This window comes from Centropristis striata, chromosome 5, assembly GCF_030273125.1.
Source record: "Centropristis striata isolate RG_2023a ecotype Rhode Island chromosome 5, C.striata_1.0, whole genome shotgun sequence".
Classification (NCBI taxonomy): Eukaryota; Metazoa; Chordata; class Actinopteri; order Perciformes; family Serranidae; genus Centropristis; species Centropristis striata.
The window spans coordinates 32,668,935-32,695,260 of record NC_081521.1 but is presented as its reverse complement, the minus strand read 5'-3'; the positions used below and the strand labels follow the sequence as shown (position 1 = coordinate 32,695,260).

Sequence of the window (26,326 nt, the reverse complement as noted above, 5' to 3'; positions counted from 1 at the left end):
TTAGGGTGTGAAGAGGTCTCGTGGATTGAGGTTAGCCACCAGACAGACGTCATAGCTGTCATGCACTGCTGCTCGTCTTTCCACCACCGTCCACACATTGTCTGCAGGGTCCATTTCCAAAATCTCCTTGGTGATGATCTCATGACGGCCTGCAGTCATGAGAGAAAGTACGGTATGTCAGTAATGGCTGACCAAAATCTAATTTCCAGAGATACTGCTGCACCAGTGAGCTGGCATTCCCTTACTCTGATGCAGGGAGAATTTCTCTAAGAGACAACGCAAAACAAGCTGTTATAAAACACAGACAGGCATTCATTAACTGACCAGCCCCCTTGTAGTATCCACAGAGGTAGAGCTTGCCCTCCACTGCTCCTACGTTGGAGGCGTTGGTTCGGAGGGCGAGTAAAGAATTGGGCAGGGTCGGTCCCGCCCTCCAGGTGTCTGTGTCTGGGTTATAGATCTCCACAGAGCTCAGACAGCGACGTGACTGCCCACAGTCCTCTCCATCACATCCTATACCACCTGAAAAACACACACAAATAAGCTGGCTCCAAATACCTTGAATAAATACTTTTATGAAGTTTCCGTCAGTCTCAGAGTCTGACCAAGTACGTAGATTTCTCCATTGAGGACAGCTGTGCCGCAGCGGTACCTGGAGTACTTCATCCTGGCACGTTCAATCCACCTGTCCTTGCCGGGGTCAAACAGAAACACGCGGTTACTCAGCTTGTCGGGCTCATCATCTGGCTGGTGCTGAGGGAGGAGAATAGAGAGGTGGACAGAAGGAGGACGAAAAAGATGAGAAATTGGGGTGAGAAATGAAAAGCTGCAATGGGGAAACCATGAAGGACTGAGGAAATGTTACAATTCTTTAAAGCCGCTGTGTGCATGCAGTATACAGTGGTCTGTTGTGACTGTTTCGAGATTGGCCTCAATTATTATCCTAGTCCTGCCCTTTGTCAGAAAATTGTGTGTTTCAGTTGAACTCCAACACTTACAGTAAGAAGGTGTTTGAGAAAATAGGTTTTCAGGGCCTTTAGGTAACTGAGCCTTATTAACACCGAGCAGTCACCAAGTGAAGCTAAAGTAGAGGTACTGAAGACTGCAGTTCCTTGAATGGCCACTTGAGGCTGGCTCTAAAAGTGACTCAATCCTCATAGACACCCATAATAAAATACCCAACTTTACAGCACAAATAAAGATGTTTACAGCTTAGAACGAGAAACAGTTTAGGTCTCTAAGGTCTTTCCCTGTTCTTGATGAATGTATGACGTTGATTTTTATAAAAATTCACATAGTTAAATTGTATTAAGAATTAAAGATATGCATAATTGAGGGCATGGCTGCTTGGAGTGACAGGCCAGTGTTTTTACAGGTGGTGTGCTTTAACAGCCAGGTTTCTTTCAGCACACCTTAGCTCCACCCACGCTGCACCTCTTTGTCTATTTTTAGATTAGCCAGGCATTAGGAGAAGTCAGGTGATGGGCAGAACCCTCACACTGAACTTCCCAATGGCTCTTTAAAAAAACTGAGTGACATCATGAGGGCCACGTCCATGTTTTATATAGTCTATGATTAATACCTGCTTTGGGTAAAGTCTGTTTTTGGAGAGCCAAAACCTGATAATAAACCCCTTTCCTCTTGCTCAAGGACACTTCAGTACACCTATCTACTGCACCGTTAACACTGACATGTAAAGGTCTGTGTACCTGTGGTGTCCAGCCCCCCAGCACATAGAGATGCTCCTTCAGGCTGACGGTGCAGTGGCAGGCTAAGGGGAGTGGCAGAGGGGTGAAGCTGAGCCAGCTGCCTCCTCTCTTCAGCGACCATCTCAACACACTGTCTGTGATGACGTAGTGATTGTGGACTTTCATCTGACCTCCTATCAAATAAAGGCCGTCACCAAACAGCCCTAATGCATACATGTCCCTGTATGCTGTGGAGCACAGTTCCACCCAGCTGTTCGCCTCTGAATTATCGTACCTGGAACATAAACAAGCCTTTTGGATCTGCTCTGGATCGAGGGGCATTCATAAAGATTACATCTCTCATATGTGCGCACACACACCTGTAGATATCTACCCTCTTCATCCGGTGCTGGTCTTCTGCCTCTATGGCCACCACTATGTCGTTGTCACGTGTCACTGCACCAGCTGTGACCTGCCCCATACCTCCACATCCCCTCAGAGGAGAGGGGATGTAGTAAGTCTTTCTACCATGGGGGGCAAAGCAAAAACTGAGGTCAGCAAATCCGCCACGCCGGGCAGGCACTCCCTCCTTATTCACCCCACCCAAGCAGAGCAGCAGGTCGGTGGTCTCCATGCCGTAACGAAGGGCCGGCCGAGGAGGAGCTGATGTTTCACTGAGACCTGAGGTCTGGAGGACAGCGTCAATCATCCCAAAGCACTCTGCATCCCTCAGCAGTACCTGTAAGATTAATTTAAAGACATGTTAGTCTGATAGTCTATGGATCCTGGATAAGAAGTCTTTACTTTTATACCTTGTCCCTTCCCTCCCTTTCCTATCTCACCGGGTTTCTCCTCCTGGCTTTACGGAGGAATCCGGGGTCAACAAGTTCCAGCCTGACCCGTCTGAGTAACTCCACAGCCTGGGCTTCACTCTGCGAGTCCCCCCTCCGCCTCTCCACCCAACGCAGCACCAGCTCCAGCACAACCTCCTCTTGCGATATGTTGAGGTCATCTGAACCCAGCAGATCTCCAAGGCTCTGAGCATCCAGCTCAAGCACTTCTTCTTCCTCACAAACCTAGAGACAGACAGAATATAAAAGGGGAGTAAACAATGACAATAACTGAGTTTTAAAAAACAGCATGTAGTGGAAAGTAGCAAAAAGTAATGAAGTGTAAAGCTACCAAAGGCCTGTGATTCCCAAAACATCTCAACACCTGTGTCTGGCTGTGCAGAATAGGTCATTTCTGCCACCTAGTGGCATTATGAAGTAACAGAAAAACTAGTCAGGAGTGTGGAGCTGGTAAAATGTTAAGCAGCTCAATTGTGACAAAGAAACATAATCAAAGAGTTATGCGAAGCAACAGATCATCTGTTCTCTAGAGCTGGTTAGTCTTCAGGGGGCTGCATAGACATATTATACGGCATTTATGTTCTTAATCATATCAGGCCCTGTAACATATTTTTTCATAAATATTTCTGGCTGTAATCGAGAGAATATGTTAAAACAAAAGAAAACAAGTATTTCAACAGTTGTTTGCTTGTCATCTTACAGACAGACCTGACGAAATATGAATTTTGACTTTCTGCACATCGACATAATGATGTAGTTATGTTTGCATGCTTTAGATCCATCTATTGTAATTAAATAAAGGCCAAATCTGTTTATTTTGTGTTCATACTGCTGTAGCCACAGCCAGCATAGACCTAATTGTCCTGAACTACATTCAGAAAACAAGATACATACTGATGTATATGCATTGTACTGGTGCAGAAGTGCAAAACAAATCTAAGGGTGATTGGTTTAGAAGTGTGACATGCCTTGTATGTACAGACAGACAGACAGATACACACACACAGCCAAACACATGATCCCTTCATTACACCTGGCGGAGATAGTGAATGTCTTACCAGTGCAAAGTGTTGGCAGAGGTATCTCAAGGCGCAGTCGGCCAGACCAGTGGCCCCCAGGTTTCTGGCCCAGTGGTACAGACCGACACAGTTGGAAGGGTCCATTCGGGCCTCCATGTGGCTCTGACACAACCTGAAGCAGAGATGAAAACAAAACAATGTCAGTACTATAAAAAACATACTTTAGGTCACTGTCCTCTCAACTACCTACAAATCTAACTACTTTACAGAGGATATTGCAGGTAGAATTTAATTATCTTATAATAATAATAATAATAATGATAATAATAATAATAATAATAATAATACATTTGATTTGTAAAGCACTTTTCATAAAGAAATCTCAAAGTGCTACAGAAACCAGAAACAAAATAAACAAAAGACTAAGAGAGAAATCAGATACGTTAAAATCAGCAGTAGATAAAAAGACAGGTAATAAAGTACATTAAAGAAAACAGCTAAAGGAGGAGATTAAGGTGCAGAGACTTGATGCCTCTAATGTTTTTAATATAGATGAAGACTGTACAAATCTTGTTGATGTTAGTCTATTGGAGTAACAATCATTTCCTTAGCCACATTCCAAATTGCATAGTTTTTCTTTCGACTTTTAGTCTATACTCCAGCCTCCCTAATAAAGTATGTACTGTTGCATGCAGGATACATACATTTGGGTCATACTACTTCAACATAACCAGGGCACCCTGGTACTTTAGGCATAGTGCATTTCACCAGTGGTGGAATGTAACTAAGTACATTTACTCAAGTACTGTACTTAAGTTCAATTTTCAGCTACTTCTACCTTACTTGAGTATTTCCATTTTATGTAACTTTATACTTCTACTTCACTAATATTTGAAGCAAGTATTGTACTTTTTACTCAACTACATTATTTAGCTGACATCTTTAGTTACTTTTCAGGTTGAGATTTAACATAAAAAACATGATAAAGTTAAAGAGATGAGACATTTTAAACCTCCTAACAGTAGGCCTATATTACATACTTAAAATGAGCCTAAATTTGGTAATATAATAATAATTTGGTAGTATATGTATTGGAACACGCAGGTGGTCTCTTTCCCCACCTGAAGGCTCCCTCTACATGGAGCAGGAAGGCAGCAGCAGCCACACCCTGGATGTTGTCGTTGGAAAGGGGGAGCTCAGCTCTGTACATGTAGTCCAGCAGCAGCTCCAGGCTCTGTGCAGGTGTGTCTCTAAGAGCTACCTCTCCTCCCTGGGTCTCCTTGAGGCCGCATGTAAACATTGCCTGGACACAGCATTTTACAATTTTAGTCTTGAAGCACCATCGACAGCACAAAGACGTTCAGCATCTGCATGGCATCTTTACCTGGAAGTAAGGGCTGAAGGCAGACAGCACCACCTTGTGGCAAGCGAAGGGGATCCCCTCTGCCAGCAGCACCACATCAGTGAGCTCCTCGCAGGCTCTCATCCTCTCCAGCTGCCTGAGCAGAAGGGAGCCGTGCTCTGCCTGAGCAGAGTCCAGCACTGGATCATCCATGGACTCTTGTTCTGGATGTCTGTAACACTTTTATTAGCATAGAGAGGAAGACCTGGTGGCAGAGAAGTGAGAAACTGAGGGGAGAGTTTGGATGGCAAGGTTCTTCGTAGTCTGTTAAATATTCGTTATTTGACCATAATGATCATCAAACAGATATTTACAAGATTGGAGGAGAAATGTCTGTTTGGGGGAAACTATTAACAACTCAAATGGGCTTTTTCTTTTTCCGTTAGCAGGTACAAGCTAACAAACGTTGAAAACCACTGGTTTAATCTTTCACAATGTTTTATATTTCCTAAAGTTATTTATTTTGGACCTTTGTATTGTGAGAATTCTATTAATGCGCATAAAATCTGACCATATTAAACAAAAGTCAAATACTAGGTTTCCTTTGCTTTGTAATTTTTGTTTAGTTTGTAGTCTGAGCTCAAGGGATGTGTGTATTTGAGTAAAATTGTGAATCTACCAGCATGGTGGAAGTACTGCGTGAGAAGAAAAACGTTTTCCAAACTGGAATTTGACAACTGAGTTTCCCATATCATTATGTTCAGTGAACTGGATCTCTGTACAGAGTACATTGGATTCCACTTTGCCCTGTTTTCCCCCAAACGGAGCTAATGAATAACTGCAGGGGTATTTTGCTAAAAATGTAAATTTACTGCTACCGATCACAATATGGTCACTGTATTATAAATATGATACATTTCCTGAAGTGAGACAAGTAAGGTAATGCAGGTAAAATCCAATCAGCCGATAGGAGAAGAAGTTCCTTTACTCCATTCGTAGAGGCCTTTCTACATGTTCCTCCCCTAAGCAGCTGGCCCACCAACTCACACACATAGTGACAGTGTCAGTGGGTGTGATAAACATGCAGGTCACTTCACTCCAGGCAGACAGACAGAGTCAGTTCAGAGTGTGAGCAGTAGCTTGTTAGCATGACTTTAGCAAAGCCCATGCAGAAAAGAGATATCATACCAATGGTGTCCTGGAACTGCCCAGAGCCGGGATTTAGACGTTTCTGATGTGAGCTTTGATATCTCACACTACTCTTTGCAGACTGGTGCTTTTATTTTCTGCCAGGTCTGTCTTGTGTTCTGTGCTAGTTGCCGCCTGTGAGTGAGAGCAATAGCATGGTCACTGGTCAAAAGGTTTAAAATAGACCAGCAAATGCTAGTGGTGCTGTTCAGGTTTCTGGCAGTGGCTGGGCAAACAGGCTACAAATCCTCTGTGATTTGTTTTTAAAATAGTGTGGATTTCATCTAGATACTGCAGAATTGAGAAGCATAACATTTTCAGGTTGAAACATGTGTTGAAAAGAAAAAGTATGCAGAGGATGTAAACCCAATACGATGCCCCTAATACCGACAAGATTGCTGTCCATGTTCAACAAGTGCTACATGGAGTTATCTATACTTTATTGGTAATAGTTTAATCTTTGTGACACTATAACAAAGGATTTAACAATTTAAACATAGTATGACTAACTATTTGAGAGCATAATGTCATTTCCATGTATCTTGTGTCTTTGCCAATAAAATGTATGTGGCTATTTAACTTCTTTGGCTTTGAATTATCGGTTAAAGTTCCTAAATATCATAAATAGCTTGTGAGCTTTAAAGTTGCAGCATTCAGGCTTATACTGTGTTATAAATACAACGTTCCTTTTCCTAACTAGTGCAAATAATCGAAGTAGAATCCAAAAGTATTATCTTATTTGCATTTGTTGTTTTCTTTTCAAATGTTTAACTAAATATGGAAGGGTTGACATGATTTGAGTGGTCACAAAGTTAATTTGATTCATAAGTGTTAAAAATCAACCAGGTGAAAATATTATTTGAAGGGCAATAAAGATAAAGAAAATGTCATGCTTTAATCATAATTACAAAATGTGTATTCAACAGAATGCATGCGCACTGTTGTGATTGGCAATTTTTTTTTGGCCTGCCCCTTTAACTGTGGACTTACTTTGGACATGAACATTATTAATTTACAGATCACAATGATTCAGATAGGTTAGTTGTTGCATTAATGAATGTATTATTCTTGCATTGACTCATGCGTAACATACAATTAATGCTTGTTGTTCCTGATAGTTCATGAAGAACTTTGTGAATTATTTAATGCTTTTTCATGCATTTAGTCACGCCTGAATTCATGATAATGCCTGTATCCTTACCATTAAGCGTTACAATTTCTTTCATCTGGTTACTGATGTTGCTGCAGCAAGGCTTTGGTGGTACATTTTTATGGTGATTTACGGGCACATACAGACAAATATTGACCTCCTGAGACGCAAGCTTTTTTCTGGTGTGCATTTTTTATTTCTCCTTGCTATTTGGGCAAGTAGCTAAGACCTAATAAGTATAATAACTAAACTTGGTCTTTGTACAGGAAGTGTTTTTTGCAACAACAAAAAAGATGTCCTCATATGTGGACAGTTGGCTTATCATAACATTAAAAAAATGATTTGCTGTTTGGGACCAGAAGGGCCGAATTAGTGTACATACTAAATTTTAGTTTCCAACAATAAGTAGTTCTCTCGATAATCCATGTGCTCATATGAGTACATGGGTCGGCCTTACTGTGTGAAACAAAAAGACACTATTAGTCAAAAAAAAGTATAGAACAGTTTATTTCAAAATGTAAATATTAGTGTAATCCAACAGTGCAAAGAACAGCTGTTTATCCAAAGTCCTAAACATGGCTATACAAAAATGAAAGTGCAAAGCACTTAGGGCTGGGCAATAAATCAATATTATATCGTTTTGTGATTGAAAGGTAGTATATCGTTATGATATGAAATTATCCATATCGAGATGAGAAGATTTTGACCATATCACCCAGCTAGAAAAAGTACTGTGTAAAGGGCTTACTTTAATCACTAAACATGGCTAAACAAAACAACAACAGTGCAAAATAGTGCCAAATATCACCCGATGTCCCAGAAGTCAGATCTCTCAAGGCAGGCTGACTTGGAGATTTGAGTTCTGGGACCCTTCCAAATGTTTTCTCAGGGCAGGCTGAACTTTCAGACCAGCAGAGGAAGGAGTAAAAGTGGCCACTTAAGCAGTAAATGTGCAGTACAAGTCACAGTTATTAGGTAATAAACAGGCGTGCAGATAACTGGTGCACGGCTGATCATAATACGTACCACGGTGCTTTTGCGCACCAACATACTTTTCGGACATCAAAATCAACAATGTATATATTGATTGATTTTAATTCTCCTCCCACTGTTGCGAGCAAGGGGAATCTGCGTGTAGTGAAACAGTTGATCAGCGTTGATCAATGAACGTAGATTTGGTAAATAAGTTCAAATCACATATACAGCGGGATATTTGTGTCATTTAAACAGCTGTATATGCAAAAAATGCTTCACTAAACCTGACAAAAAGAGACCTGACCCAACAAATGTATACACACTAAGAACATGACTGTCATTTTAAAGTCTGTGTTGCAGGTCCAAAAGGTTGCAGGTGATAGGAGGTGTGTCTGCTTTCTGGACAGTTTATTGGACTGGTGCGGATGTCAGTACAGTGTTATTTCAGGCTAATTGTTTTCTAACAACATGTCCACGTACAGTTGCACATTACACAACAGCGTGAGCAACACAATGCGGGCCGTACAGTCTACGGTGCAGATTAATCAGTGACACCTTGTCAGGTGAACGTTCCTCTGCATGTGAAACGTGCTCACTCAGAGAATGTGCTGTCATGCTGCAAGCTCTGATCCCTGCTCTTCATCAGGACCTTTGGCCAAGTGCGTACCTCGGGAAGGCCTCAGTGTACAGAGCCAGCATTTACTGATGAAGTGAAAGTGGCTAATTCTCATATAGTTTAGATAATACATAACCATATAACCATCCATTTATCCATTATCTGTAACCACAGGAGCAAGACAAACACTTTATATCCAAATACTTTCTGTTTTATTCTCCACTTTGTAGTCGTTAGCTCTATGTGCTTTTGAGTCACTTTGCAATTTGATTTGGTCTTTTTGTAGGTTTTTTGTCTGTGGTTGTTTTGGCCCGTATTTGTAGTCATTTTGTCTGTAATCACTGTTTTGTCTGCGACCCAACCCTGGTGAGATAAGTGTTAAGAATTCTCCCCAGAAATGTTTTTAGAAACTTTACAGCTACAGTGACCAATTTGAAGCATCCTGAAACAAAAATCCTAGCCAATATTTTAAAGTAATGTTACATGACAGGTCAAGCAGTTATTTTAGTATTACAAGGCATGCAAACATGCTTCTTGATCAGTGTAAAACAATTAATAAATTAAGGTAATTTAAACTTTTATTGATGGAAAAATACATCACTCCAATAAGTCTTTCAGCACAGTATTTGAAAACCCCTGAGCCTTAATAAAAAACATCCCAATAATCCAGACTGTGTTCCTGAGTAATGTTTGGAACTTGCATTTGCACATTGTGCAATGGCATGTTATGATAAGACCATTACCTTTATCTCACCAGGGGCCAAGACCTTTTCCACAATTTGTGCCCCTATTTCCTGTTCAATGTCAATAATTAACCTAACGCCTACATGTCTTTGGAATTGCAAGTATCCATTCTGTTTATTTTGGGGGGTTTAAAGTTCCTTCATCTTATCATTTTCATTTTTACAAGATATCCTCATACTTTCCATAGGTCAGTGAAGCTCTAAGAAAGGAAATATACCACACCTTTGGTCCAGGATTAATCTCAAAAACGTTGTGGTTTTAGGTAGAAAATCGTAAAAATCTATCAGGTGGAACATTCATGTTCCCCTCAGGATGATTTGTAATAACTTTGATGATCTACCTGCAAAATTAATGAAATTCCCATTAGTCACAGTTATAATTTTTGTTTAGTGCATAATTAAGACGGTGAACATGGTAAAAACTGAGCTAACCATTAGCATGTAAGCACTGGAAAATACTGATGTTAGCATTTAGCTCAAAGAACAGCCTCATAGGGCCACATGGTGTGGCTATAATATCTTAGCCTTGTTTTACATTTTCTACTCAGTTTTATCCCATTCTCTCTCCTTTCCTTCTTCCCACACAGCACTGTGTAACCCTTAACTTAAAAAGCTTCTTTGGGCATTATTATTCCTTCTCAGCGACACTTACAGTACATCTACAAATAAAAGCTTTTTTGGAAACTAGGTCAGGAAAAAAAACTGACTTCCTGGCTGCTAGCGAATGTATGACCCTCAATAGGTTAACAAACACCTTGCCTCTTAATTCCAGCAGTTAAATTATTTATCTTGCTATTTACCTATTGATAAGAGTTATATCAAAAAGTTTGCTCAGCATATCACTCTGTTTTCTGTGTGCAGCTCGTACATGTGAAAGTGTGTCTCATAGTGTTTGTCAGCTTCGGCAGGTGTAACAAACCTTCACTCAAAGATGAGGCATCTGCAAATAAGTTTCACACTGTGCCCTCTTCCTCCCCTTTAGTCCCTCTCTGTCCTTACCTCTTTCTACTTCACTATGCTCATGTTTGTTTTGCGTTGGTTTGGAATAATAAAATAATACATAAAAAACAAAAACATGCAGAATATGAGAAATCCCATAAGACAACAACAACAATATGTCCATGCCTCACCTATTTCTGATACTCAGTTTTAAGCCCTCTGGTGTCTACTGAAGGTGTATAAAAATGGTCCACAAAAGGCGGATGGGCAATTTAGGTATTAGCCAACCTTGCAAAAATGTTACTTAGAATGCATGAAATTCAGAATAAGTGTTTTTATTTCCCAGTTTGAGCATTAGATATCTAGTCTTTGTACTGTATTTAGTTCAATATGGCTCACAAAGGATTTGCATCAATCATTTTCATAAAATCCAACATTGTTGGAACCCGGGTTGTCTGAATTTTGACCAAAATGTGTGTAATCTCAAACAATCTGCTACATTCAAAGGCCTGTTAATATTCTGGTGTCTGCCATTCAAACATTTACAGTCCTGTGGTAATATACAAACTTGTCAAAAAAGTGTGAGTGGTTTAACCAAAACGAGTTCCGTCTCAAATTAAAAATTAAACATGATCTTGTTTTATAATCTGTGAATGAGCTGAGATGAGAGTGGTTGTAGAATGTTTCCTTTCAGATGTGCTCAGTCATCAAGATAGTCCTGAGTTTTAACAGCACACATTTACACGGGCGGGACAGGGACCAGGGTTAATCTGTGCAAGAATGTCCCCGTTATGTTTGACTCTCATCCATTACTGTTAGTCATCTCAGTCAAAAAAGGAAAATCTTCTCCTGTGAGCCATTTGTTCCGGTCCGTTAAATGCTTGTTTTTGCCAGTGATCGTAAGAAAACACACAACCAGCAGAGGCTCTGAAAGGAACATGTAAAAAACACAAAGATAGACCTTACTGAAGCATGTTCATCCAGTTTCTAATAATAAAATAACACAAAAAAAAAAGAAAAGAAGAAGTTTGCTCTCACAAGGCAGCGAACTATATATGCCCCGTATTTGAATAAATCTATAAATTATCTTATGTTTTAATTTCTCACAGGAATAACAGATAGTGGTATCACACTCAAACATTCATCACCTCTCGGTCCACATCTGAGCGTATGCTGCTCCTTTGACGCAGACTGGATAAGCAGATAAACCTTGAAATCAAAGTTATTTTGACAAAGACCCTGTTGAACATTAACCAACTGAACGTAAACATCAAACAGATGATTGGAAGGAGCCCTGTCAGGAGTGTGACTAATGAATTTGCAGTATAAGGTTACCTGATTTATAGGTAAACTGGCTTTTATTTCTAGAGTGATATATCAGTCCCTTTTTAAGTGTAGGACGCATATAAATGGAAACCTACTATATAAATATTGTGTTTTATACTATAGCATAAGCTTATGTACTGACACTTGACTGTATTTTATACTTTATATATTTTATAGACAGAGAGAGAGTGTGTCCTGTAATCAGAAAAACTTGCACATACTTATGTTGAGAGGGTTTCACTACATGTAAAGTGATTGATTTATTCACAGAAAACAAGAAGGTAGTCCAAATGACACAACAAAAACTCCTGGTCTCTTCTCAGTTATTGGGTTATTTTAGCTTTATTTGGACACTTTTTGAAAAATCAAATAGGGCTGTTGGTTTTTTGGACTACCAGTACAACCATAAAACACATTGAGCAATGCCCAGCCACACAATGTTTAACAACTTTCTTGCTGACATTGAACATATTGTAACTTAATCTCCTGAATGAGGAAAGTTAGGCAGCCATAAAGATAAGATGTTTCAGTTAATGTGGCGCAGAGACACAAAGTAGTTTTTTTTATGCGACTCTCTTTGTTTTCCATTTTGAGATGTTTACCAAAGTTCAGCCTTTCAGCTGTGGTTCTCACTAAGTTAATAACCACGGGGGGACATTGGTCACACACACATTACCTCAGGTGTGTGTAAAGGGACATGGTTGTTGTTGGTCAGGAAAGAAAAAGTCACACCCACAGTCCAAAAACAAGCACTGTCAATCAGTATAAAACAGCAAGGAGGCTTCACTCCTACTACACACTGTTTGGCTTTTGTTGCAACTGCAGTTAAAGGGCAACTACAGCTATCCTTTCCATACAAGAAGACCCTTAGGAAGAGAAGGAGGACACTGGCTCTAAGGAAGTCTGCAGAATCTGGTCTAACAGAGATGGACATGGAGGAGAGGGACTGTTCAGATGGGGAGTATTTTGTGCACAGGAAGGTTCTGGATGAGTTACGCCTGGATGGAGTGGCACAAAAGGGGACGTGGTCCACTAAACCAACCCTGGGTGAGCGGGTGAAAGAGTCTCTGAGGTAAAGATAGAGAGGAGATGAAGTGGGGGAGGCTGGTGTGACATGCAAATGAGGGAACTGGATAAACACTGAGATAAACAATGACAAACAATGAATGTAATGAATGTTGACTGCTGGCCGTTGTGAGTGTCTGTATGTGTGGCTTTAGAGTACCTCTTACTGCTGGCTCAACCTGTTGAAAGTTACTCATGAATGAGTCTTTGTGTGTGTTTTTGGACATTTACTGTAGTTGTTTTTGCTATCTTGAAGCAACTCAACTTGCTGACTAATTGTCTGATCAGAATCATTTAATGAAAATGAAAGAGAAAAGTGTGCAGTTTTATTTAGCTAGAAGCGCCATTAATAACCTGTGACGCATCACATAAAACACATTATATAATCACAATGAGCAGCACATTTATATGTTATTAAATATTAACAATTAACTTAAAACAATGAATAAATAGTAGTCCACTAACAATTAAAGTGGACAAGGACAAACCTCAGAAGAAATTGATCAACTTGTTTTATGAAAAAAATGAGAGATATATTTAAATATTTGTTTATTAAGACCTTCTGGCAGTTAAATACTCAGTTCAATACTACATTGATCTCTTACAACGAATGAACAGTAGCACGTAGACATGGTATCTGTCCACTGAGTTACATTTTTACAGCCACAGCTGATAAAAACTGCAGCAGGTGTTCCTATTCGCAAGTCTCATTTTCATGAATTTTGAATTTGTCATTCATTTGTACCTTTTTACCTCACTTGCAAACACAGCTCAAATGCCATAACATCAAAATGTATTTTCTTCTTCATTTTGCACATGAGACTAGAGCATTTAAGCTGAAACCCAATGCATGCATATTTTAGGTGACTTTTCAGGCAGACACACTGTCCTCAGTAAAGAATTCAGAAGTGAAATGTGTGTGCTCAGTAATATGAATGGCATGTTCTGAATTTCTGGGATGACTCTTTGCAGGTGTTCAACGTCCAGGCTGAAGCAAATAGTGCTGAGTTGGATCCCTGTTCTCAGCTGGCTGCCTCACTACTCCATCAGAGAGAACGCCATTGGGGACCTGATCTCCGGCTGCAGTGTGGGCATCATGCATCTGCCGCAGGGTGAATAAATGCAAAGATCTCACAAACTTGTCATCTTAAAAGGAATAGTTTGACATTTGCAGAAATGCACTTATTCACTTTTTTGCTCAGATTGAGAAGAGATTGACACCACTCTACCCATTCTCACTCCTAACTAGTCAGATACTGGTGTTTGGTCAGTGCACCTCGGTGTGCTAGATTCAGACAGACAAGGCAGTCTTAACCATCTGAATGAGATACGCTGGGTTTTCCATTAACTTCAATGTAAACCTGTCAGCATCATCATTAGGCGGTCAGGGCAACAAACAAAATATAAAGAGCGCAAAAGTCATTTTAGGGCAGGTGTGAGGGGTGGTGGATGGGTCAAACAAACCCTGGACTTTGACCCAGGAGACTTTTCTTTTCCTGTCCTATGTGAAGCAAGGAGCCAGTGTTGTTATTTTTAGTTAACATATAACTTAACACCCGTATGTAAATATGTTACACTCTATGTCACAAACACCATCAATGCAACTGTGTCCAGTGCAGAGGTACACTGTCCTTTTTTCCTAACCTTAACCAAGGAGTTTTGTGGTCTTAACTTAATAGTTTCCTTTAAACATGGAAGGTTGTTTTGAAAAGCCACTATCTATGAACTATGAAACTGACATGCTGTCCCTGATATGTAAAAGAACAGATAGGCTAAACAGTAAGGCTACCTAGAGCATCTGTATCTGAAGCCGAGGTATTAGATAGTAGAGACAGTGGAGGTGACAGTGTGTTGAATGTGTGCGTTCAATATGAAGTCCTTTGTTTTTACACTTTCATTTAATTCCTGCATGGATTAAACAAACAAGATGGTCATAAATGTGCATAAGAGGTTGTGGTAGATGGATTTTGTTACATTCTGACAACACCAGGGCAGCTTTTTCCATCTGATTCCAGTTTTTGTGCTAAGCTGAGTTAATTGTCTCATAGCTAAAGCTTAAAATTTGATGTGAGGGCGATGTCAATCTTTTCATCAGCAAGGATGCAAGTATATTTCTCAAAATGTCAGACTATTCTTTAAATGTTTCAGATAGCTAGCATATGTAACTACCATTGAATATTTTTGGACTTTGTTTATTATTTCTCTTTGTCAGGCATGGCATATGCCCTTCTGGCTTCCTTACGCCCAGTGTTCGGCCTTTACACCTCCTTATACCCAGTGCTGGTCTACTTCATCTTTGGTACTTCCAGACACATCTCCATAGGTGAGTGAGAGAGTGTGTGTGAAGGAGGCAGTGATTAAAAATGACTGAAATGTCATGAATAAAACATGCTCGTATTTTGTGTGTTCAGGTACGTTTGCTGTGATCAGCATCATGATCGGTAGTGTGACGGAGAGGCTGGCACCAGACAATCTCTTTATTGGAAATGGCACTAATGGGACAGGAAGTGTGGACCTTGATGCACGGGACGCATACAGAGTACAGATAGCATGTGCCCTCACGGTCCTGGCAGGAATCTTCCAGGTGTGTCAATTTAACCAAATGTTTAGTGACTGTATTGAGGTATTGAACAATTATTTAAAGTCATATTCCACTATTTTTAATTACTCTCTCTTTCCCTTTCCATGCTAAGATCCTGTTAGGTGTGGTGAGGTTTGGTTTCGTGGTCACCTACCTGTCTGAGCCACTGGTTCGTGGCTACACAACAGGATCAGCGTGTCATGTGTGCGTCTCCCAGCTCAAGTACCTGTTTGGAGTCAAGCCGGCTCGCTTCACCGGTCCCCTCTCCCTTATTTATGTGAGTATATCATGCAGTTCACGAGTAACATATGGATACAGACAAGAGATCGATTGATAGTTTGTTTTTGGTCAACCCTGGCTACTACATTTGTATTTCAATACAACGAAACTGCATTCTCGATCATGTTTTGAGGGAAAAACGCACACACTGTGCATAACCAGTTAAAAGCATGCACAATAACTTGAATGTCGCATTTCAAAAAGATTCTTTGAATTATGAAATTTAAATGTATTATTATCTAATGTAGATATAAAAAGATATTTAAATGTGCAACAAAAACAAAACTATTGAAGCATTTCTTCTTCCTTTCTTCTGAATTATTTGTGATAATTATGGTGGGAACCTCTGAAGTATCACCAGCAGATCATTACACTACAAAATGTCTCAAAAATATGAATATCAGAGCAGAGTAAAGCGAATACAAACAATACCTGTGACAGTCTCTAATCAACAAAAACATCACAAGCTTCACATTTAAACTGAGTACAGGATGGGTGGACAATTTCGTCCCTTTCTCTACCAGTGGTTTAACCCTAAATCCAACCCTCTCCTTCTGTTTTTCTGTCCTCGACTCTTTCCCTCACAGACTCTGGTGGATATTTGCCGGCTGCTTCCTGAGACTAAAGTGCCCGAGCTGGTGGTCAGTCTGGTTGCTCTCGCTGTTCTCATTGTGGTTAAAGAAATCAATGCCTGCTACAGACAGAAGCTGCCTCTGCCCATCCCCATAGAAATCGTAGTGGTAAGTTTTAGCATGTGTGTTCACTTAATAGTCCAGCAGGGGGCATCTCGACCACAGTGATCATGCTGGCCTGAAGTGCTGATGACCTTGTTTTACACTTGCCAAAAAAAGAGCAGTAGTGTACTAAAGGAAATCATGTGGCACACCAACAAAAAACGACTTTGCTTAACTGTTTTTTTTTGTTTTTTTTAACAGATCATAGCAGCAACAATCATCACTCACTTCTGCGGACTTACGAGTAAATACAGCATTGACGTTGTTGGACAGATTCCCAGTGGGTAAGTTCACCTTTGTGTGTGAAATTCAGGTTTTGTTAGTGCAAGACTGTCACAATATCACAGACACCACAGTGCCAGTATTGTGGCTTTGGAGATAAGTGGAGATAAGAAAAAGTAACAGAGACTGGAAAGAAACAGGGTCACAGTGTGTGTTTTGTGTGAGTGACTTTCTAAAAACTTCTGTTGCTGCAAAAGCTCCTGTAATGGAAACGTTCTTCCAAAAGGCATAAAACTAGGATGTAAGGTTATGTTCTAATATAGATTATTGTAATATAGACAGGTTACTCTGAGCTTTGTGTGTGTGTGTGTGTGTGTGTGTGTTTGCCAATAGCTTTTATTATAGAAGGACTGTGGATTTTTGTAGAAAAAAATGAAGGTTGGATGTGTTTCTATACTATTGAAAAGATGTAATGACGTGTTTCCAAGGTGTTAAACAATAAGTACAGGACTGGGTCACGCTCCTGTGCTCATTTGGAATGGGCCGATTGTTTGGCTCCTGGTGTTGCTGCTTGCACCGTTGTCAGGGGCTTTGCCCCTTCAGAGCATGTGGCCACTAGGAACATGTGACAATATTGCTTGGTGCCAAGGAGATTATAAAACATTTAAAGCTTCCTTGCTTGGCCCCTGGAAGTGATGTTTCAGTGTTGACAAGAACCTTGGTATGGCTGCTCGCAGCATCCTCAAGAACTGCTTATCCAATCAACTTCACCCTTGACTCTTCAGTCCCTTGGGTCCTCAACAATGTACCGACCAAATTGATCGGTAGAACGGTTCTTGAGATATGCAAAGGACAGTCATACACACACTGACAGACAGAGTCCTCCCTTTAAAGTTAGATGCCACTGCTAGATAGATAGATAGATAGATAGATAGATAGATAGATAGATAGATAGATACCATAACACAGGGGGTGTTATGGTCAGGACAGGGGGTTGCCGGAGTGCTACAGTGCCACCTATTGGTCAAACAACACCAAATATGTCTCTCAGTTATCGTATCAGCATTTCTGCAAAATTTGAGGGCCAGGTATAGCAAAACTGTATGGAACATTAACAATCAGATAATATCACTTTTTGGGTCTTGGTCTAGAGCTGTTCTGGACCAAATTTTGAGGAGGAATAGCGAGAAAAAAAAGTATTTGGATACAATTTGTAATGACAGGAAATTCATCTAAAGATGGTTGAAAAGTTGCAGGCCAAAACAAAAGTTTACTGTAAGAGTTTTTCACAACACGTGTCTGTCCTTTTGTCCTGAGCTGTTTGTCGAGCTGCCTGTGTGTCAGGAATCTGTGTGCTGTACAAGATAAAAGTGATATAACATGAACCATTCATCTTTTCCTCCTGCTCCAGGCTCCAGGCCCCTCGAGCTCCAGATGCCACATTGTTCTCAAAGGTGATAGGCGACGCTTTTGCAGTGGCCATTGTGGGCTATGCCATCAACATTTCTCTGGGCAAAACATTTGCCCTCAAACATGGCTACAAGGTGGATAGCAACCAGGTAAGGATAACACACAACCACATTTGAATATACAAAGGAACACACACACACACACACACACACACACAATACTTGTACTTCTATCTTTGTGAGGGCCCTCATAAGAATAGTGAATTCCCTAGCCCCTTACCCTTAACCTAACCTGAACCATCGCAACTAAATGCCCAACCCAAGCCCTAAAACCTTACTGTCACCTTAACCCTAAAACAAAGTCTGAACTCTCAAACGAGCCTTTGAAGAAGCGAGGACCGGCTGAAATGTTCTCACTTCACAAAAAATGTCCTCACTCTGGTGAGGACATTTGGTTAAAAACGTTTTCTAGTCCCCACTATGTTGGAAGTACAAGAACACACACACACACACACACACACACACCGTGACAGTAATACTTGGAGACCCCTGTTCCTGTCTGACTCGCCGCTAACAGGCATGAGGCTAACTTTGGCCTAATAATAGACTTCTCTCTCTCACAGTTGGTCATGACTGTCACATCAGTAGGAGAATTATCCCGGATCAAGCCGCACCCTGACAACACAGCCATAAATAACTTCACAGACTTGTGACAAAAACAAACAAACCCGGCTTTTAACCTGGAGACCGATGTTTGTGTCACGTTCATGTCCCGTTAGAAGTTATGTACAGAACCACTTTTTAACAACCCTAACCCTGATTTTTCCACCTAACTTTAAACAAGTAGTTTTAATGCCTAAACCATTACTTTTTTTGTCAGAAATCATACCCATTCATGAAAATTTGTTATTTCATGTCATACTGATCCCTATAACTCAACACAATCGTTACTGTCTCAAGTCAGCGTACACAAGTCATTTTATGTTCGCATCAATTTCTGAATTATGGTGTAATGATAATGACAGACTGAAATTTGATCGCCTAAACCTCTTAAGGATTATGCCAGAGATGCATTTTAGCCAGTAATTATACAAGTCCATTCCCAATTGTTATAATGCCACAAGCGTCTCACATTGCATGACATCATATTACAAATCCTTTCAGGATTCACCCCCACACTATGTGCAACGACTGCAATACATTCATTACTTTTGATAAGCTGCTGTGCATCTGGCAAATGCTAATAACGTGGTTTTTACTGCTGAAGAGTATGTATTTCTCAATCTCTTGGAGATGCTCTGTTGTGCTTATTCATTCTTCTGTGATTATTCATTTTTTATGCCAAAACATCCTGAGATCACCGTCTTCCCTTTCCTTTCTTTTTTCACTTTGACTTACTGGATCAACATTTTGAATTCAAAAAGAAACAAAAAACCCAAACATAAAATTGAATTTTGAAAAATGAACAAACCACAATCATACTCAATGAAGTATTGTAAATATTGCAAATGTGATCACAGGTTGCAGATATACTATGAGAGGTAAAATTAGGATCATATATCATCATATATATTTTTATACCAAATATATTTGACCTTATCTCTGGTTTTACTTGGCCTATCATCATCACACAAAAGCTGTCATAGAGTTTCAAGCCCGAACTTTAGAGGGGAGTACATCAGGTCATGTCGTCACTTCGACACTGTCGACAAAAAGGTTCTTTAATGAAAACACATAGAGGAAGAGCCTCAAACAAACTGTGCTGTCTTTTCACAATTCTCTCCATGTAGAAATACAGAAGTGTTTTCAAAAAAAATCTTTTGTGGTTGTCTATAGCACAAAGACTTATTCACACATACACACTTGCAGAGACATGTGACTGTGATCATTCTGCTTTTCAGAGAGACAGGCTCGGAGCACTCACAGCCTCTCAGAGCTGGCCTGCTAAATCATTAATGTTCAACAAGCTTTATGCAATCAAGTGTATCTTAAATATGCTTGGCACTGCTTTCACCATGGCAATCGTGTGTTGACATGGTCATAAAGTTAATAAAAAGAACACTTTGTTATTGACTCAAAGGTCAAATGATACAAACATATAATAGTGGACTAATTAACAGCATTAAATTCCAGTATTATATCAAAATTTATCTGTATTTTAATCTAAATGTGTGTCTATTTTGCTGTTCTGCAGGAGCTGGTTGCTTTGGGTCTCAGTAACACTGTTGGCGGCTTTTTCCAGTGTTACTCTGTGACTTCGTCCTTGTCTCGCAGCCTCGTTCAGGAGAGCACAGGCGGCAAGACACAAGTAAACAACCACTTGGACATATGTGCACAGATACCCTCAGATTACATCTAATTCTTATGTTCAATATAAGACTTTTTATTGTACAATAACTGTGTGTTTTGTCAGGTTGCAGGAGTGATTTCATCCGTCATCGTGCTCATCACGGTTTTGAAAATTGGTTCTCTTTTTTCAGATCTCCCTAAGGTAACGTTCCCGCTCCAGCACCATTTCTCTCTATTGATCAATTCCTCTCTCTGAGGGCAATTTTTTAAATAATCAATCAGGCTCTGGGTTTATGCCAATGAATCTCTGTGTTTTTGTGATCCTCAGGCTGTCTTATCCACAATAGTGTTTGTGAATTTGAAAGGAATGTTTAAGCAGTTCATGGACGTACCTATGCTGTGGAAAACCAACAAAGTTGATCTGGTGAGAATTTTTTAACGGCCAATTTGCTTATTATAATCTATGTAAGATCTGAGTTGCATACCTTTTCTTTTTACTTTTCTTAAATACTGCAGTTGTGATTACAAAGTATATACTGTTGCATGCAGTATGCATACAGTTGGGATATGCTACTTTATCATAACATGCATAGCATAACATAGCATTGCAACCAGATATAGTTGGACATCCTGGTATGAATCCTACATATTAAATGTTGTCCTTGACCGCACAGACTGTGTGAACTTTATAACACTTTGATTCCGCTGACTGTCACTGTTCATGCTGCCCTCTAGCTGGTGTGGCTGGTAACATTCATAAGCACCATCCTGCTCAACCTGGACCTGGGCCTGGCTGTCTCCATTGGCTTCTCCATGCTCACTGTCATCTTCAGGACACAACGGTAACTACATGCCTCGATTTATTCATTTGTCAATGTAAACACGATGATAGATTTTGGTTAGATTCTCACAAAGCTGCTATTATAATGTAATTTTAATACATTTCAGACCCCGCTACTCTATCTTGGGCCACGTGGCAGGCACTGGCCTGTATCTGGACACAGACTCCTACAAAGAGGTAAGGAGTAAGGAGTCTTTTAGTGATGAATGAAAGATGTTCAGTATCATTTTCATCCAAGAGTTTGTTTACGCAAAAAAAACCCACATATTCTGACTTACCATTTATTAGAGGTGTGAATCAGCAGATACGAACAGACGATACGATTTTGTCCTGATACTTGAGTCACGATACAATATTATTGTGATTTTAAGCATTTTGCGATATGGTGAGGATTGCGATACTATGTATTGCGATATAACTATTTAACTGAATTTTGTGTCCACAAAATTTAATTCAATCAAGATTGTTTTGTCAAATAAGAGAAAATTCTCTATCTATTCATTTCACTTCAGTCTTCTTATTTCTCCTCAATGAGAGTCAGACTGACCAACAAAGTTCAGTCAAACTGAACTGAACTCATATCAAACATGTATGGACAAAAACAATTGCAGTATTTTCTCAAACTTCCCCCAACTTTAAGCTTCACTGCTCTGAATTTTTTTTTAAAGAAACATAAAAAAGCCTAACTTATTCTTTTTCATTATTTCGACAACTTACACAATATCCTGCCTATAGAGTCCTTAGGTCTTCTAGTTTCATATGATGCCAGCATCTCCAGTATATTCCTAAGAATGAGCCAGCTACGGCCTTTGAAAAAAACACACAAAAAAAACGGCAGAAATACTGATGGTCAGCTTGCCGTCGGAACGTTAAATATCAATACTTGGTGTCCAGGAATCGGAATATGATATTGCCACGAAAAATATCATGATACTATGCTGTATCAATTTTTTTCCAGTTTTGAATGTAATATTTCAGGTTCTAAGATTTATGTCAATGTTATAAGATAGAGGGATTCTAAAATCCAAGTCACAGCTTCACTCAAACTTACTCGTCAGGAGCTATTGGGTGCACCTTTGATGTTCTCCCTTCCAGTTGGTTGTGTTTACAGATAATCAAACCATCGGTTGGCTTTCTGTGTTTTTTGTTTGAGTCAAATTTCTTTTAATAGAGTGGGTTAGTTGGGAGTTTTATTCTCATGTCACCTTTTAGAACCCAAGGGGCCCGTTTTTGCTTTGTAATTTCTGCAGTTTTGTTGGTTTCCCAACCTGGGTCTATCAGGCTTTGTTTCTTGGAAAACATAACCTTTAATAATCTGACTTCACTAGCAGTTCTCTTCTGCCTATTTCTTCAGTAGAAAGTTGTTCCATAGTGCTGTTGAATTTCTAGCCATGCAGGCAGCCTGGCCCTAGGTTTAATAATATCGGTCAGTCAAACCCTCACTTTAGTACAGACTACTAGTCAACAACTATTTGATGGCTTGCCATGAATTTTGTTGCATATATTCATGGTAAACTTTGCTGATCTTCAGGCCTTTCCAGCGAAATATTTCAGGAATAAGTCAAAATTTGTCAAATTTTGACTTATTCCTGAAATATTTCTCAATATCAATTAGATAGGTTGGCATAATTATTTTTTTTACATACATTCGTAAGCAGAGAATGAATCCTAAAGGCAAAATAATGGCAAATTTATTTGTCTATTTTAAAAAAAATGTATTTTATTTGCTTGTTTTCAGCCTTTTAAAACACTTACATACAGGGCCTTATTCAGATCCTATCCTTTTATAAATGGCAGTATTTTTATGCTTTTTATGCACCCCTTACACCTTATTTACATCCAAAGCAAAAAATAAATAAATCCCAGTCTGAACCTATATATTTTCATTGTGAATTCAAAAATGGTAGGCAGGCCACTTGGGATATTTTTCAATGCTGTGACTGCCAAGAAAAAAAAAAATCAATTCACATCCATTGTGTTGTAGTGGCAGCACATTTCTCAGTCACATATCTAAATACTAGATACTACTAAGATCAAATGATTATGGTTATTTTCCTCCCCTGAAATGTGGCTGAACTTTTCAGGAACACTCTGTGGATAGAGTTAACTTTCAGTCATTAAGTGTAAGAGGAACTCCATTTAGTCAAACAATACTTGAGGGAGGCACAAAGTGCAAATGTAAGCAGAACACAGTGAGTTTCTGAACTCTCCTGCTTCATGATGTGTCCCTGCAGGCCAAAGAGATTCCAGGAATTAAAATCTTCCGTTCATCTACAACCATCTACTACACAAACGCTGAGATGTACTTGGAGGCCCTGCAAGAGAAGGTGTGTGTCCAGGCATGTGAATGTGTGTTTGTGTGCAGGGTTTGCATTTGATTACAAGATGTAATCCCTGTCCGCTGTCTACAGCACCCGTAATTGCTTCCATTATCTCCCTCACTTGTCTCACTTTCCCTTTTCTCTCTTTAATGTTATGCTCGGCTTTTTGTACAGAGTGGAATCGAAATTGGGAAGCTGCTGACTGCAAAGAAGAAAGAAGATGCAAAGCTGAAGCGTAAACAAGAGAAAGAGAAAAAGAAAGCTATAAAGGAGACAAAGAAACAAGTATGATATCCTAAATGATCCATTCAGAGAAACACCAAGTCATGCATATTATGGATTTGATAAGAATTAAAAGTAACTAATAGTTATTTCCACTTTTTAACCCTTTGACAGAGAAAAACAGTCAGCCACCTGTCCAATGGCACAATCTCAGAGATGACCGAGAGGAAGGTCTCTGCAGGACTGAAGGGACAGAATGAGGGGAATGGTGTGGCCATTAGCCTAACAAAACCCTCTACAAATGATTTTAGTAAAGGCCAAGTGAACTGGGCTTACGAACGTGAAACAGTCATGTCAGACTCAGATTCAGACACTGGCTTCCAGGGTGATGAGGAAACAGGAAAGGCCTGTGGATCAGGGACGCACAGCATCATCTTGGACATTTCCACGACCAGCTTTGTGGACACAGTCACTGTGAAGACCTTGAAAAATGTATGTGTGCTGACATTATTCATTTAACCGTCAGATGTTTATATAGTGAATAAACCAGAGGGGCACAAAAAAACCCAAAGTGAAATGAGATTTTTTTTTCCTACCAGATATTCAGGGACTTTGGAGAGATTGATTTGGACATCTATCTAGCAGGCTGCCAAGGTGAGTGAAACACCAGACAAAACAGAGACAAACTTAATGTCCTTAATGCAGAGTCAAGGCACTGAAGTTCTGGATAATAAATACGTCAAGGTCTGGGCCTCGGTGGCGCCACATTGTTCCCCGTCGGGCACATCAGTCAAACATAAATATTTATTCCTATAATCACCAAATGCATTCATAAGGCGGCTCATTGTCATGCATGCTTTTCTGTGTGGTCAAATTTTAGCATGTGTCGTGCAACAGCTGGAAACTGCAGGTTTCTTCTCAGACTCCATCCCGAAGAGCAGACTGTTTGTCACAGTTCATGATGCGGTGCTTTATATCCTCAAGAAACGGGGGCAGACTGACTTTGTACTTGTGAGTTCATCACTCTGAATATTTATTACACTTCTGAACTCTGTCAGCTTCACTTGCAGTAATATATTCTGAAATGTCCCCAAATCTTCCTCATTTTTTTTCAGGATATGTCCTGCAGCACTCACATGTAACCAGCAGGGGTCAGACTGTTTCAACTCTCGCCATCTTCCTCCTCCTCCTCCTCCTCCTCCTCATGCTCACTATTGGTCATGTCTCCTCCCCCTTCAGTGAGGGAGAATGCACCACCTTGACATGGCGGCTGGTTGCTATGGAAATACAGGGAGCCGTTGCTGTGGCAACTGGCTTTTTATGATATCGTCTAATGAGATAGCCAGCAATACGTCATTGCAGCTCTCCGGCTCTGTGGTGTGTGAGAGACATACAGAGAAGGGGCGGGGGTTGAGTGGGAGAATGTAACACAGGACTATTAGGAGTCTGTATTTATAGCCCGTGTGAGAGAGTAGAGAGTGAGTGAAAGGTTGACTGTAAGGGGAAACTCAGATGTGAAAGGCCATAATGTGTGAGCATACATCCGTCTGTCCATCTACATTTTTTAACCAGTGAATGTTTTCCACAACAAGCCAATAAAATGTAAATGTTTGTCATTGATATGGCTGGGCCATTCCCTCAGGGAGGGGTTCTCCATCCTTATATCACCACTCATTGGCTCCAGATACCTTAACGAATGAGCTGAATTGCAGATGTGGTGTAATAGGTGTTAACAGCAGCTGCTTTTAAACACAACATGAATGTATTTATAGTCAGCATTCACACATCTGATTCTGCTGACATCTTTAGCTTCCCATCTATTTTTGGGATCCAGTGTCCAATGTTATCGTCTGCAATTATAACTATTAAATGCAAAACACTGTATTGTAGTATATGTTTTAGATAGTCTCATGCAAAGATATTTGCCCCCAGTTTTATATTTTTGTATTGTTATTTACGTTTGAAAATATATTTTTGTGTTTAAAAGTTCTGGAAAAAAAAGGTCCATTTATACGTGCAATTGTATACATTGCAAAATGTACTTTCCTAATCATATTAACTCAAAAAGGTGACTATTACCACTAGTAAATTATCAACCTGCAGAAAACAACAAAATGTGTGTGAGGGATCCTCAATTATACCATTGTTCTACCTTACTGATTGTCCAATTGTCTGTGAAATGTTTGACAATCAAATAAGTTTATTTTTTATACAGGTGTAACATGTTTAATGTGATGGATCCAGAATATTACATATTTTAGAGTATGTTTTATGAATAATGTATGACTGAAAAGGTGTAAATAAAGAGTCATAAAAACACATTGCATCCATCTTTATCTGGTCATTTATTGCTTCTTTCTGGACATGGCATCAAGTCTCTTTCCCCTCCCCACAACCCAACCTCCTGCTCTTTGCACAATTCGGTCTTAAGTTTCTCTCTTTCTCTTCAGGTGGAACTACTGGTCATCATCCCCTCCAAATATTGTTAACACTGAATCACAGACCCTACAATACACTGGATACTTA

General features: G+C 39.8%; 2 protein-coding genes across 2 annotated transcripts; one reads left to right on the top strand and one right to left on the bottom strand.

Moving 5' to 3' along the window:
* On the bottom strand, positions 1–5,113 carry LOC131971789 (kelch repeat and BTB domain-containing protein 12-like). The gene is made up of 9 exons (XM_059333397.1): positions 4,943–5,113; positions 4,680–4,861; positions 3,598–3,730; positions 2,531–2,764; positions 2,069–2,427; positions 1,710–1,983; positions 606–753; positions 325–522; positions 1–149 (listed from the first exon to the last, which is right to left on the bottom strand). The coding sequence occupies exons 1-9, from the start codon at positions 5,111–5,113 to the stop codon at positions 1–3; spliced, it is 1,848 nt and encodes a 615-aa protein (XP_059189380.1).
* A 7,618-nt stretch (positions 5,114–12,731) lies between these two features.
* On the top strand, positions 12,732–26,107 carry LOC131971791 (solute carrier family 26 member 6-like). The gene is made up of 19 exons (XM_059333400.1): positions 12,732–12,909; positions 13,875–14,014; positions 15,115–15,225; positions 15,314–15,486; positions 15,596–15,760; positions 16,350–16,502; positions 16,698–16,780; positions 18,130–18,277; positions 20,322–20,435; positions 20,541–20,618; positions 20,745–20,840; positions 21,152–21,258; positions 21,365–21,434; positions 23,492–23,584; positions 23,753–23,863; positions 23,975–24,292; positions 24,400–24,454; positions 24,681–24,811; positions 24,916–26,107. Exons 1-19 carry the CDS (start codon positions 12,764–12,766, stop codon positions 24,940–24,942), a joined length of 2,319 nt encoding a protein of 772 aa, XP_059189383.1. The 5' UTR covers positions 12,732–12,763; the 3' UTR covers positions 24,943–26,107.
* Positions 26,108–26,326: the final 219 nt, after the last annotated feature.